Consider the following 15,422-nt stretch of genomic DNA (forward strand, 5'->3'; position numbering starts at 1 on the left):
GAAGCGATTCTGTGAGAGAATGAACCTTTTCTCTGGGAAGATATTCACGGTTTTGGTGCATATACAACCAGAAACATCTTTAGAATCTAAAGCTACATAAATACTCAGGCTGCAAGCTGCACCATCCTCTGGCCCTGGACTAGAAAGATCACCTCTATCCTGAGGCCATTCCCTCCTACAGAAATAGCCCATATAACACTGCAACAGTTTCGGGTTTTATTTTCTTTATTTTCAACTGTTGACTCCCAAGGTACAGCTGCTGCACTCTAAGATAGATGTAGGGCATTTCTTTTATTTCTGGCACTACTGAAGACACAGGTGGTCAACAGAGTTTGGTGGTTTAAAATATCCTAGTTCTTCTTCACAACCAGTGCTTTTATGTAATCCTGCTTTTGTTGTGCTGGCACAAATTTGTTAGAGCCACATCAGGGAACTGATTTGGTTTAACAAGGAGCCCATAACACTAAAGGCAAGTAGATGACACACAGGGTAGGCTTGGAAGTGGTTGCTTCAGTACAACTGAAGCAAGAGAGCAACTGCAGTGAGGGGAATAACCTGGGTAGGAGTGGCTGCCAAAACACACCATTAACATGGTCAATTCACTTTTGCCCCACACTCCCCTTCCCATGCTAGAGGAGCTTGAGTGTGCTCAAAGAGCTGGAGGCTCTCTTGTCCCACGCTGTCCCTGCCTTTTAGAGAGCTGGTTTGCCACCCAGGCAGGGACTGCCAGCATCTAGCATCCCCACCCGATGGATTTACACCAGCAAAACTTCAATATGCCAACATGACCTCCCAAGCACCCTCCATCCCAGTTTCCTAATGAAACATTCAGTAAACACACCCATTTCCTTTCCACACAGAGTGACTTGTCCTGACACAACCTCCATGAGGTGTGATTTGCAGAGCCTCAATGTTTCTCCCTCCAATACACTGTGGAATAGATCCCATAGACAGCACTGTGTCTATGATGATATCCTTCTCACCTGTCCATCCTTTCCACAACTCCTTGAGGTGCTAATGAAGCTTGTGGATGTGAGTTCAGAAGCTGGGGATACTCAGTTGAAAGGACACCAAGAGCTTTTATTTAATGACATCAAATACACATGCAAAAAAGGTAAATATTCCCAAATCTAACCAGAAGTTTTCCCTTTAGGGGGCTTTGCAAATAGGGATGGCTTGATCTGATCTCTAGACAGACCTCTCACTGAAAAAAGCCTTGCTGCTCTTTCCTTTAAAGTGCCTCCACATTTCAGTCCCAAAGACATCAATCCCATCTTCAGCTTCTCCAAACCCAGGGCTTCCAGTTCAGCAGCAGAGTTGAATGCCAGCAGGTCTATAGGTTCTACCTCCTGAAAAAAAGAAAAACATTAGAGAAAAACAGGAGTTCAAGAAGCATTTGGACAATGCTCCCAGGCACAAGGAATGATTCTTGGGGCTGTCCTGTGCAGGCCCAGGAGCTGGACTTCAACTCTTGTGGGTGCCTCAGACCTCAGAAGATTCCATGATTATCCCCAGGAAAGTTCAATACTCCCAAGAAAAAGGAATGAAAAACACCAGTTCACCATCTTGCCCAGCAGTTCAGCAGCTTAACCTCAGCTTCCAGAGGCACAGCAAAGCTGACAGCCCCTTTTCAGCCTAATGCAGAATACAACCAACATACCTCCAGCAGGAGCAGGAAGGAGGATGAAAAGTTATTTCTAATGCAGCTATACTGAAATTAAAGAAATATATTAAAAAGCATCTCTTTTAGTAAGATTAACCCCCAAAAACAAGTTATGAAATTCACATCTCATCCTGGACTAAAAGAAAACTTGGATTAAAATTTTGTCTTCAAAGGAAATTGGTATATTTGCAAACTGACTGAGGGTAAAAAGGACTTCTACAGATAGTCCAGTCCAATCCCAGGGTCTTGTCCACAAAAAAACATGGAATAGATGGGATAATTAAAATGCTGGAATTTACTAACATTCTATACATAGGACACCAAAATCTAAGCAAAAACAGCAGTGGGAATGAGAGCACTCCCCTTATCACTCAGCAAAAAACAATTCTTGCCAGCAGAATCAGAACCTTTGTCCTGCTGAGCACACAAAAACCCACCTGCTTGCTTCATTATTCTCACCCTACTTAAAAAAAAAAAAAAATCATCAAGGACTACTATAAAAATATTTCCACCTGCAATAACAATCTGCCACAGCATTGGTGGAGTTTCCTGTTCTAGGAATAGAAAGTCTCACAAATACTGAGCAAAAAGTAAACAGTGAAAAATGGTAAACATCCTGTTCAAAACTTGCCAGCTCAAATAGTACAGTAGATGACAAAGCTCTAATTGATCAGATTATATCCTTGGTCTTTTCCCCATTGAACTGCAATAAACTTTCACACATCACAGTTCAGTTGTTGCCAGTGGCAGACTTTCCACCCATGGTGAAAAAAGGCAAAAAATTCCAGTAACTCCCTAGCCTGAAAAAAAGAGCTACACTTTATTTTCTTGCTGGAGTAAGCCCAGATTCATTACCCCCAAAAATCTTTAACAGTATGCAAGGACCCATAAAGCAGAAGGGTTGGCATCTTTTGCTACCAAGGATCACTTGGGCTTTCATCAATCCAGTGGGAAAAGCTACACTGCTGAAGCTTGTTTGCTTCTTCACCATATTTTGTACTGCTTCATACTTACTGTGCTCTGTGACTGGCTTGTTTCCTGTGCCTTAGCAGGAACATGTTCTTGCTCTTCTTTCTGAGCTTGAGTCACCCCATTCTTTCTTTGGGCCTCTTCCTTTGAGGGCTCTGTCATTTTGCTGTTTTCTTCAGACAGAATTTCAGCCTGCCCACCTGTGCACACCTCTCCCTGCAGATCTCTTCCAGGACCATCTGGCTGCTCCAGTGGTTTCTCACTTGCACTGGTAGATGGACTGTCCTCTGATGAAGCCACAGAGCTGCTTGAACATTCATCTGAATTCCCAACACTTCCATTAGCACTGCTGCTTGATGGATAACTTCTGTCAGATGTACAAGGGGAGTCATCCTTATTGTCATCCTCACAGCCTGAGCCTGTGGCCTCATCCGTTCCTGGCCTGGCACAGAGAACAGGTTTTTTTTAACAATTTTTTTTTTAATTGCCACATTTCTTTTCCCAAAACCCACTTCAGAGAGATATAAGGAGCTACTCAAACAGCTATTTAGATTAGTTTAGTTAATGGAACAGCTGTTGATACTGAAAAGCACCTAGAAATGCCCAAAACAGGTATTACAGCATTCCCAGTACAGAAATGACTGGAATCTTAGACTTCTCTTTCATGTTAAATTAGCTGAAAGATGCCAGGGGAGAAAAATAATCTTTAGTTCATTGTAAATATAGTTCATTTATGAAGAAAAGCACAATAAGAAGTAGTAGAATATAATCATTTAGAAGGGATGGGGGAATAAAGTGTTTTTCTGCTCCATCTGGGACAGAATTATATAAATGCAGAAATGTTTACTTTCAGTTCTTTGATTTAATCAGTTCAGTTTTCTTATTTCTACTAAAGTCTACATCTCAGACTAGACTCTGCTTACTTGTATGTATCTAACCTTTCATCCTTTTTAAGTGTTAAGACTGGAGTATAAAAACAAGGTATAACTCTTACCAAGGGCATTTTCTTTTTTCAGATTTTGTTTCACTCTTCCCAGGCTCACCCTGGCGCTTCCGACTCTTGCCACTTTCTGACAACGCTGCTTTGCTGGCAATAACCTGCAAGCCTTCAAAATAAATTTGAAAATTAATTTCATCAGGACACAATTCATGTATGTTGTAAATACTACTTATCTTTACACTTCAGATGCAATTTAAAACACTAATGGGAAGATAGAGACTCAAAGCTTGAACATAAACTGAGTAGCAGAAAAAGCTTTCCTACGTGGATTTACTAAGGCACAAAGTCAATTAAAATTGGATTCCTGAACTGAACTATCAGGTTCTTCATCCCATTCAGCCTCAAGTTTCACTATCTAGCTGACAGGAAGACAACAATGTGGGGATAAATAAAGTAACTACAAAAACCAGGAAGTGAAACAAGGTATTCTGCAGCTGGATCCAATGTCTAGTTTTTATAGTTTCGCTGTGTAATTCTTACAGCTCAGCTAGCAACACCACCTTCACAGAATCTGGCTCTTATTACAAGGTGACCTAGCAAAGCAAGGTGAAGCATCACTTGCATCGACGCCGTTCAACGCAACTCAGACACCGCGAACAAAGAGGAAAAACAAATCAAGCAAATTAACTGAAATTCAAGATTCTATGGAAAGAAACCGATTCTTTTATGCTGCTGCTGCTGCTGGGGCGAGGCCAGAGAGGCCGCGGGCAGAGCAGGGCGGGGCAGTACCGATGCGCAGCGCCTCCTCCTGGCGCTCGGCCATCTCGCGGTACTGCCGCTCGTACTCGGGGTCGGTGAAGCTGTGCCGCGGCTCCGCCAGCTTCCGCTGCAGCCGCTCCAGCCGCCGCTGCTCCTTCTCCGCCTCCCGCTCCGCCTGCTTCTTCACCCACTCGGCCATCCTGCACACACACACACACACACACACCAAACCAGCATCAGCTCCCTGCTGTGCTTCCACCGCCTGCTGGCGCGGCAGACAGCGGGAAAAGACAAGAGCAGCCAGCAGAACTGCTGAGGGAGCAGAGGCTGGCACAGAGAGCAGGTTCGTCTGCAAGGCAGGCGCAGGGCTCACGCTTTCTCGTGATTGACATCCCGCAGCCTCCGCCCGCTGAGATCTCGGCAGGCCTCTCTGTTCGTTGTCTTCTCAATCTGAGCGCCGAGGGCTCGCAGCATCGACCCAAAGCCTTCCAAAGGAAAAAAGGCATCAGGAACCAGCTGAACTGAAACATCTCATCCACATAAGCAGACTGGCTTGGCATTTATGTTTTGGTTTTTTTGAAAGTAGAAGATAAAGTCAATTAGGTCACTAACATACCCAAATCACAGACTATTTGTACCTGAAATATTTGTCCTAAGTGACCACTGAATGAAACTTAAGATGACAGGTCCTTTTCAACACAATTTCAACTCTGAAGTCACTTTGGTGCATGTTACAGACTTCTACTATTAATGATGAGCTGAAAATGGATGTGAGGAAGATCTGGACTTCAGCTTCCCTGGTCAATCCTCAGCTTTGCACAAACTTTGGTTTCAGCTCAGAGATTGCATCAGTCATACACACAACAAGAGATCTGCCAGCATCTGAGGACTCCTGCTATTAGTACAGACTACAACACAGCAGAAGTTTTTTTTACCTAAGAATCTAATCACCAGCAAGCAGAATAAACAACAAACCTCCTTTTCCACCACAAAGTCTTGGCTCCAGGCTATAAATGACTCCACTCTGCAACTCATCTTCATCGCTGGCCAGTCGCCCATTACACTTCACATACAAGCTTTCTTCTGGGATATTCTAAAAACACAGCAAAATTGAGTCAGATCAATCAGTGAAACATTCTGACAAAAGAAAATAATTAAGCAGTTGTGTTTCTTTCCTTCCAGAGGGGAGGCAAAAAAAATCAGACAATCTGAAAAGCATGAACATTTTCTAACGGTGCTTGTTATAATTCCTGGTTACCAAAGGATTGAACACAGTCTAAATCAGCTTGTAAACATGAACGGCAAAAAGCTGTACTACGGGGAAAATTCAGAAACAATCTGTGATGAAACCTGTCCATAACCTTCATTCCCTGTCCTCCAGTTCCACTGGTGGGAAGGAGATAGAGCTCGGGAAACACAGAGGGAAGGAGCTGTTATGATTTCTTTTACCTCTCATCATCTTATCCTGATTTTGACTAGTAATAAATTAAGTTGATTTCCCCAAGTCGAGTCTGTTTTGCCCGTGATCCCCCTGCTCTTATCTCGACATTTGACCCCTTTTATCACATTTTCTCTCCCCTGGAGGGACAGAGCGGCTTTGGGGTGCGCCTGGATTCCTGCCAGGGTCAACCCACCACAGTGTGTACGTAAATATATATGTGTATATATATATATATACATACAAACACACTCTATACATCTGATGTAGATAATAAGCTACAGGGCTCTCTTAGAGCAAGCCCTCCTGCTCAGGAGCCTGCCCGTCCTCACGGCGGCCGGGCCCGAGCAGCGGGCGGCCCGCGCAGCTCCTCCCGCGGCCGGAGGGCCCCGCACCCGCCTCCGCCCGCCCGGCACTCACCAGCTCCCGGGCGCGGTCGCGGCGGAGGCAGAGCACGGAGCCGCCCCCGGGGGGCAGCGGCAGCGGCCGCGCCCGCGGCCCCAGCGGGTCCCGCAGCCACAGCGGCTCCGGCCGCAGCGCCGCCATCGCTCCGGCGCCGTCACCTGACGCGGAAGGGGCGGGGCGGCGGGGCCGCGCGCACACCCCTCAGCCCCGCCCGGCGCCTCGCCGCCTGCTTTTAGCTCGCTTTATCTCGTTGTATCGCTCGGGGCTGCTTGTGTGAGGGGTTAAAGGCGGATCCGCGGAGCCCTGCCGCTCCAATCCGCCCGCCAGGGTGTGCAGCCTTCCCGGAGCCCGGCAAGGGCGGAGCGGAGGGAAGGGGAGCGCTCGCGCCCCCTCAGGGAAGGAGGAGCCCGGGAAGCGCAGGGAGGGCGGTGGAGATGGGCAGCGCTGCCTTGTCCGGCCAAACGCGGCGCGGGTTTCACGAGAGGGTTTGCGGGGCGATGGAATCCGTCGCTGTGGATTCTTCGCCTTGTTTATTCCCACACGCGGTTTTACATAGGGGTGGGAGCAGGCCCGGAGCTCTGGTATCTGCGTGCGATCCCAGACATGAGGACGCACTGGGAGATAAATTCATTGGGAGCTGCCCTGCGGAGAAGATTGGGGGTCGTGGTGGGTGAAAGGCTGGACACGAGCCAGCAGTGTGTGCTTCCAGCCCAGAAACCCGAACGCATCCCGGGGCGCATCAGAAGGACAGCTGGCAGGCCAGGGGAGGCGATTCCCCCCTTTCCCCTCAGCACAGCCCACCTGGAGGGCCGAGCCCGCCCATCCTCAGCACAAGAAAGGCATTGTGTTGGAGCGGATCCAGAGGAGGCCGGGAAGGTGCTCGGTGCAGCTGGAGTTATACAGGCTGACACAGCTGGGGTAGCTCAGCCTGGAGAGGAGCAGGCTCTGGGAGGCCTCCTTGCAGCCTTCCAGTACTTAAAGAGGCTTATAGAAAAGAGGCAGAGAGACAGTGATAGGACAAGGGAGATTTGTTTTAAACTAACAGAGCAGAGATTTAGATTACATGTTAGGAAGGAGTTCTTTACACTGAGTGGTGAGGCACAGGTTGCCCAGAGAAGCTGTGGATGCCCCATCCCTGAAAGTGTTCAAGGACATACTGGATGGGGTTCTGAGCGACCTCAAGCCTTTACATGATTCTATGATTCAATTACACGTCACATAAATGTATTTAAATCAGAGTGAAAGTTGATCTGGAACAGGAGTCCACAATCAGCTCTTCATTACGTGTGGCAGCTACCTGTAAGCAGGAGAATGAAGAATTGGTTGGGGGAAAAAAATCACCCTTCTACTTATCCAGGAAAATATGTATATAGAGGTATGATGGTCATTCTGCATTCTTTGGTGGTTCCAAATCTATATGACCATCCAGACAGAGGATATTTGAAGGCAGGTCTCTGGTGGGAATTGTTTCAAGCACTAGCAAAGGTGTGGTTGGACTGCCCTGAGACCTGCAGGGTGATACACCTGATCTCCAAATAACAGTGTTACCTGCAGTGCCTTTTTGTTTAATAGCAGCATGGGCAAGGACTGTTGCTCATGGTGTCATCTGCCCACTCCAGGTATATCCCCACCGGAGCTGGGGGCTTCCCTGCTGGTGTGGCACCTGGCACACTGAAAATCCCTCCTGTGCTGGAGCCTGCAGCTGAATTAAACATGGTGCTGTTTGGGAAAGGTAAGGGTTGTGTCTGAGCTGCTTGGCTGTTCCCAAAAGTTTGGTGACTCTGCTGTTCCACCCTTTGAGCCTGCTGAAGAGCCGTGCTGCCTGCCAGGCCTGTGCCAGCATGGGTAAGTGGCTCTCACGCCTGGCTGTCTTAAGCTGATGTGATAAAGAAGGAGGAAGCTGGGAAACAAAGAGGCAGAGAGATGACTTGAAGTGGAGACTTCAAAATGTAAACAAATGAGTAATGACTTAATTAAGGGGATCTCCCGATGAGTTTGTCTTGGCCTACTCACAAATCAAACATCACCCACCGTTTCTTGCACTATAATTTTAGCTAAAATATTTTTTTGTAAAGGATTCTGACCTAGTCCAGACAATCCCTTACTGTCTTTCTTTGGTACAACAAGTTGATATTTATGAATTATGTGTCTTGTTGACAAAGTGGAGCCATTCAAACCCTATGTGCCTGTAGCCTGCAAAAGCTGTGGTTATTTTTTGCTGGATCAGGTCCAAATTCAGTTGACATTGTGTTTTAAGTCACATGGTGCAGTTTGTTTCACTTATAATCACATGCCATACCTGTGGCATGCCACCTGATGTTAACTTCCACCAGATTTGGGGTATTTTTATTCATTTGCAGTATCTGATTGAAATGTAATTGGCAAACTGGAAGGTATTTATGTATACATATGCAGATGAATAAGTATTTTCTTCAACCTGTGGGATTTCACTTGCATTCTGAGGACATGAATCATTTCCTCCCCTGAAAGTCCTGTTCTTGGCATGGAGGGTGTGGAGCTTGCCAGTGCAGGCCAAATAGGTGGAGCTGTCCAGGAAAGAGCTGGGCCACAGAGCTGCCCTGTGGATGTTCTGTATCAGTGTAATCCACAGGTTATTTGAGCAATGTTCCAGTCTACTCCTTTATTTCTGGGTTTTGTATCATCTCAGTGAAATGTGGATCTAAAAAGAGGTCACACTGCATCCTGAGAGAAGTCCATCCATGACAGCATTCCTAATGCTGACACCTGCCTGCAAGTTGGAGCTGTTATACCCTGCAAGCAGGAGAGCTGATGGCAGTGGAGCTGAGCTGACACTGATCAAGCCCTTTTGCAGATCTACATCACCACCTTACAGGTGGTTTTGGGTTACTAATGCCATTCTCTGTCCAGTGCTGGGGTCTGTGGCTGGGTGATTGTATCTGTGAGATTTGCCCAGATCCTTGCACATAGTCAGACTACAAGCAAGCAGCATTTAGCAAGCAGAGGAGTGATTTTCTCTCAGCTCAGCCCTACAGCAGACCCAGCTCTCAGGATTTATGCAATGCCATTTAGCTGGTTCATGTCAGTGGGCGAGTGTTCCTGTGTCTCTTGTTCTTGATTATGCTTCTATTCCTAGAACTCATCAAAAGTCTATTGCCTTGCTCCTCACAGAAAAGTCTAAATAAGTCAAAAGGGCTGTTATTATAATTTCCCATTTGAAATGTATTTTATGAGAAGTGTTATTCTCTTGGTAAAACAATGAACACTCTGATGCTGCAGTGGTGCTTTAGACTTAGTTAATAAATCACGCTTGCCACTTTTCATTTAGAGAGGATTTCACAGACATAGTTAATTAAACCTGAGAGTATCCTTGTGAGATAAAGAAGTACTCTGACTATTTCAATGGTGACACTCGGGCAAACTGGTTATTCTACCTTATCAAATCAGTAAAAGGATCAAGTCTAGAATTTAAAACTTCCTGCTGTCTTGACATGATTTAGAAGATGAGACCACCCATCCTTTTTGTATTTCATCCTGATATCCATGTGTGTGATGCCTGAGATAGCAGGTTCTGTGACCTGCAGGATGCAGTGTGGGAGCCCAGGCTGTGGTCTGCTTCAAATCTATTACTTGATTTGACATGGAACACAGATTTTTCAGTCTATCTGGAACCATCAGATGTGTTACTGTCTAACACTGCTATTCATTCACTTGTTCATTGATTCACCCTCATTGTTTCCTCCAGTGTGTTCCACTTTAATGGTGGTTTCAATGCTTTCCAGGGTATTTTAACGGTCTCTCAAGGATCACATTATGCAAGACTGCAATGAGGAAAGAGTAAGGTACTCTTTCCTGGCCCTTGTCTTCTAATCTGCACCTGAAAGAAGTGGGAGTGAGAGTGAAGAACTGCCAAACCAGTTGTTCAGGAGGGGCCCAGATTAGCAAGGATGGATCAAGAGTTGTTCTGATAAGAATTCAGTATTTCTCACTTCTAAAGATGCTCCTGGACCCAGGTATGAGAAAGGATGAAAGACTTCACTAAGAGTATGAAACAGATGCTTATGTTCTTTTTAGAATATTCTCTGTGTGCAGAGATATTAACAAAAGTGAATTTTGTCCACTGAGGTCACTTTCAAAATTTGAAAACATGTCCTTAAAAAGTGAGGGGTTTTATTTGCTAGGCAGTCAGTCATATTATATCATAAATGTATGGAACTGGATCATCAGGATATATTTTCTTTTACACTTTAATGGTATCCCAAAGGGTAAATTCCACATAATATATCTGCAATTAAAAATGTGTTGCATGCTTTCATATTATTTTTATATGGAGGATAAGGACAGGATGAAAATAAACCTGTGTATGCATGTTCTTAGGACAATAACTAAGAGGGTGTATGACATGAGGGAACATTTTTCATTTCAGACAATATGATACTATTTTGGCATATCATACTGTTTGACAAAAATGTAATTAACTGTAATGAATCTAAGCTGATATTTACAAGTGCAATTCCCTGCCAAATGTCAATACTCAGTTGCTTCAGTTTCTGGGGCGTGATGGGGAGAGACAGGGTGTTAAGACACCTGATACTGGGATGAGAGCAGGTGGGGGAGAAATAAGAATATTACTTATACATTGTATGAATGCAATAGCTACTGTTTAATATTCTTATTCTCTCACAGGGTATGCCTGGATTTCAATCTCTGAACAGGTCTGGAGTGAGTAGCTGGACTTTTTTATTCTTACAGCCCATAGTTGTTACTAGTGCAGATACTTAGAGATAGTAAAGATTTTAAAGTAGCTCCAAACACAGTTTTACCCTAACATTTTTCCCTTTGCTGTGCTTAACACCTTTGCCTCCATCCTATGCAGGAGTATTTAAACTATGAGTTCTTTCAGGGGAGGAACATGAATTGCTCTGCACATACATATGTGAAGAACCTGAGAAACCAAGGTGCCTCTTTGGTCATAATTATCATCAGCACAGTCAGCCTTGTTAGTGTTCTTAATAGCAATTTGAAATTTGGCAGCAATAGTTTGAAATGAATTGGTTAATTAGACCCAGGTAACACTGTGGAAGGTAACACTTCAGGTTCTAAGAATTCCTTAACCTTGTGTTTTCTCTGCTTTCTAGTCTGAATGCCTAGATTTGGTCTGTTCTGGTTAATTTTAACCAAATACAGCTGGAGAGTGCTGAATGGGTCACTTGTAGTGAACAGTATATTTTATAGGAAAACAATACCAAAACCAGGTCTCTGCCTCTTTACTTTTGCTCTCCCTCTAATGAAGCTTTTAATTACAGCTTGCAGAGACACTGCAGAGACGCTGCTTAATTACTAAATCTCTGTGTAGGGACTGGATTCTAGTTTCCTAATTGGAACCTGTGTGTTTGACAACTTCATAAAAATCCAAAGCTAAGAGTGAGCATAAGGTATGAAATGTGCATATTATATACAAGGTAGAGCTCTATTGTCTGTCAAATCCCTATGCTTTAAAGATTTTAAGAAACAGGAGAGAGTGAACATTGTATGGCTTTGCAATGTGGACTTTTCATCCCATCATGACACTGTCTGCAATAATTAGACTAAAGTTACACTCTTCTTTAAATGATCTGCTGAAGGGGAAAGAAAAAGATCATCAGGTATCCTAATTTGTTTTTCAACTGAGATGAAAATTGATTTGGAAATGTTCCTTGCTAGAACTGAAGTTGCATTTCCAGTAATTGGGAGGAGCTCCCAAATTATATTACCCCACCCATGTCTGGCTGCTTTCGGTTTACCTGAGGAGACTACAAAAGAACAGAAAGAGGCTAAGAGGACAGCAACAAAAGGGAGAGCACACAGAGCAGGTCTAAAAAGACAGATTTCAAGCAGAGTGTCTCAAGTGAATAAACCCTCATTTTGGGTTATATTCAGCAGAGACATCATGTGCTTGGCAGTCTGTGGCACGGTGGTGTTCATAAATCCTGTTTAAAGCAGATCATGACACTGATCATTTGACCTTTGATCAAGTGTTATGAGTCAGATCCTCAGCTAGTGTAAATTCTCAAAGGTCCACTGGCTTGAGGAAAAGATGCCCCAAGTTAAGGATGCAGTCTGTAGTGGAGAGAGGCCTCATTCTTTGGGTGCCAAGTTTGACATGGTTGCCTTTTGACTGATGGTTTGCCTTTTGATACAAGCCCCACTTATACTCAGACAACATTCTTGTAGTAGTAGCATTTATCTTCTTGTGTAGAGAATGTTCTGCCAACTTACTGAGGATGTACAAATTAATAATAGCACATTCAGATTTGTATTTGTTTCTCTCAGAAAAAAACATACAAATACTGATTTAGGGAAAATGCATGGGGTTTTTTTGTTGTTGTTATTTTATACTGCAAATTTGAGTTGGAGAATACTGACATTATAGGATTACAGACATATGTAGCTTCTTGTTGATTTGATATTGGAATAATTTGCTATTTTCTTTACATGTTATCTTTTTGCACCCATGCAATTAAAATTAAATTGTTAGTGTGATGTTCAGGGAATACCACTGGTTGGATTCCACTCCAATGTTTCTTCTAATCCTTTCCAAAACAGAAGTAATTATGTGTCATCTATGAAGAATTTGTAAAATAGCTCACTATGCCCCTGAGGATCCTTCTTAAGTCATATGTATGTGAGGCCTGGAAAAATCATGTCCTCACATGGTTATACTTCAGTATTAGGAGCATGATGATGATACAGCTGTGCTTTTGTTCCTTCGTGCTCCTATCTGACTTGGGCTCTGGCCTAGAAGTGATGTTGGTGTCAGAAAATGCTGGACTGGTTGTTTCTCAAAGAAGGGCCAGGAAGAGCTTCTTGCCAGTGTGTGAAAATCACAGTTGGAAAATCTTGTTGATAATGGTTGTTTTGTTGTTGTTGCTTTTTTATTTTTTTCTCCCTCACCTTCTTTTGTATCAGGAAGTTACAGGAATATTTTGTCAGGGGAAGCCTTCATGCCAATCATACCCCCATATCTGCAGATTTCGGGCATGGCTCCAATGTGTTCACTCCTGGTTTGTGCAGATGGCCCTTTGCCTGTAAAGGTTCTACAGGTGACCTTGTGCTTCTCAGAACCAAGAATCTTAAGTATTTCAGAGCAGCCAGTTTGTCCTTCAGTGCACTGTAGGAGAAGGGTGCTGTGTGCTGTTAGCAGGGGGAAGTGACAGTGACTCCCAGGAATGCTCACTGTTCAATGGGGGTCAGGGCTAGGCCAAAGGGCATAACTTCAACATGTGTAATGTCAACTTCAGTAGCATCTGATAAATTGCTCCCTCTCACAGGAGGGGATCATCCTGCACAAACACAGCCCCTCTGCTGAATGTGGGACACAGTGCCAACATGGAAACTGTGCCTGGAAGCCTTGTGTAGCCCAGGGGAAACAGGCTGGCAGCCTCTCTGTGGTTCTTGCTGCTGAGGTTTCAAGTGGTGCTGCTTCTCTTCCTCTGCCCTGACATCCATATCCTGTGTTTAATCCACATTTAATCCAACTGATGTTCTCCACTTTGATTGCCCAGGCTTGTGGCTTGTATTTTAACATCACTTGTACACTGTAAGTTGTAGTGCCAAGATTTATCATGCAAAAGTTGTAGTGAGTCCCCACAGAATGGAAGATCTGCCAGAATCATGCAATGTTAGCACGTGCTAAATTTTTGCATTCTCATTTACCTTCTGTTGTTGTTTGTTTTGATGAGTTTGGAGTTGTTAGGGAATCAAGCTTGTGCCTGCAAATACAACAGTCTGACACTTTCTTTAGAATTCAAAAACAAAAGATGAGATTTTGATGTTATCAGCTGTCTGCAGGGATGTAGGACTTTTGGCAAAACTCCTCAGTCTCACTGTAAAACTTAAGAGGGAATTTTGTCAGCAACTAAATACAAGTCATATATGATGAACTGGAGCTGCCTTACAAATCCTTCTCATCACCAATGATCCCTGGACTCCTTTAAGGCAGCTGGGCCCCATGAGAGCAGCTTTGTGGCACTCACAAAGCAAGTGAGGCCTGACAGGCACTGTTTGATCAGAAGGAACCACCTTGTTCCTGTGCACCCTCACTTCCGGCCCCCTTCTCTGACACAAGAGATGTGTGGTCAGAGCATGCTTGGGTGACAAGAACTTCTAATTCTGGCTCTGGCACTTTCTTCCTTGTGATGTGAAAGCAGCTCTATGGGCATTTTAAAGAAGTTTTTCTAAAAATAGCCTCTAATTAGGATTCCCACACCTGGGTATGTAGTCAGAGGCACACTAGGCCTCATTTTCAAAAGTGAATATCTGTGAATCCTTTTATTCTCAGCTGGGATTGTGGATACTGAACACTGAGTAGTCAGAGCAAATTGTTCTTCATTAGGCTTGAACATGAACTGTGTTGCAGAAGTTTCTGAGCATTAGGAAACTAATGAGAAGTGCTACTATAAAGTGCTACTCTCAACAGCAACTGCAGTTTTCATACCGTGATGCCTTGTGAGATGTGAATTTGAGAAGGAGAAATGAAGAAAAATAATCTAAAAATATAGTACAGAAAAGTAGAGTCTACAAAGTGTGTAACTTATGAAGAATGTTGGGAAAATAGGAAGCTTTCATTTCTTTAAAAACCCCCAAAGCTCTGTAGTCTCATAAGACTGAAAATAACTTCATGTTCTTTGCTGATGCTTTAAGATATAATGTCTGCTGCTTCATCTTCCCTCTCCCTTTTCTGCTCTCAGGAGACCACTTTCTCCAGAAGTGGGTTTTGAGAGTTGGGAATACTTGTTAAGAAAGATGGGACATGTCAGAACACTTCTCAACTGTCTTAAAGCCAGACCTCAGAACAGTATTTTCATTTTTGAGACCCTTCCTCAGCTGAGGCTTGAAGAAGCCTCACAAATGAGGCTTACGAAGCATCAATGCCATTTCAAGACAGTCTTATATTTTTATGAGGAACAAGCAGATCTATTTTGAAAGCAACCAGCCTACAGAATATTGTTCCAAATAAATTAAGATTCAGGGTGTCATAGCTGGTATTTTGGTCTGCTGTTTGCTGTTAGAGCCTGAGTTCTTTGGACTGTGCTGTTTGCATTGTACTAAAGGGTAGCTGAGTTTCATTCTGCCTGCTGTCCCCAGGGCCCTCATGAAGAAGAGATTCACATCTCATGAGATTACCCCACTGAGCAAAGAAATGAAATAAATAATACTCTCTTTTAGTTCTGTCAAGTATAGTAGCTCTCAGAGCCTTTCAAGGCAGTGTCAGCAGGAGCTGGATCCTT

The 15,422-nt window shown here is 44.0% G+C and overlaps 1 protein-coding gene across 1 annotated transcript; it reads right to left on the minus strand.

The window, feature by feature from the left end:
* Positions 1-1,059: 1,059 nt before the first annotated feature.
* Positions 1,060-6,397, minus strand: SDE2 (SDE2 telomere maintenance homolog). Its single transcript, XM_079297550.1, has 7 exons — positions 6,190-6,397; positions 5,307-5,424; positions 4,705-4,816; positions 4,362-4,531; positions 3,627-3,738; positions 2,678-3,074; positions 1,060-1,349 (listed from the first exon to the last, which is right to left on the minus strand). The coding sequence occupies exons 1-7, from the start codon at positions 6,313-6,315 to the stop codon at positions 1,131-1,133; spliced, it is 1,254 nt and encodes a 417-aa protein (XP_079153676.1). The 5' UTR covers positions 6,316-6,397; the 3' UTR covers positions 1,060-1,130.
* Positions 6,398-15,422: the final 9,025 nt, after the last annotated feature.

The sequence above is a fragment of the Erithacus rubecula genome (assembly GCF_903797595.1).
Source record: "Erithacus rubecula genome assembly, chromosome: 2".
NCBI lineage: Eukaryota > Metazoa > Chordata > Aves > Passeriformes > Muscicapidae > Erithacus > Erithacus rubecula.

What these genes read in the sequence shown, in the direction of transcription:
- SDE2 (XM_079297550.1), bottom strand. Translation starts at nt 6,315, where the DNA reads ATGGCGGCGCTGCGGCCGGAGCCGCTGTGGCTGCGGGACCCGCTGGGG. An exon ending in ACTTTGTGGTGGAAAAGGAG is followed by an intron (nt 4,817 to 5,306) that starts GTTTGTTGTTTA and finishes TTCCTTTGGAAG; the next exon opens with GCTTTGGGTCGATGCTGCGA. An exon ending in CAAGCCAGTCACAGAGCACA is followed by an intron (nt 1,350 to 2,677) that starts GTAAGTATGAAG and finishes TCTTTTTTTCAG; the next exon opens with GAGGTAGAACCTATAGACCT.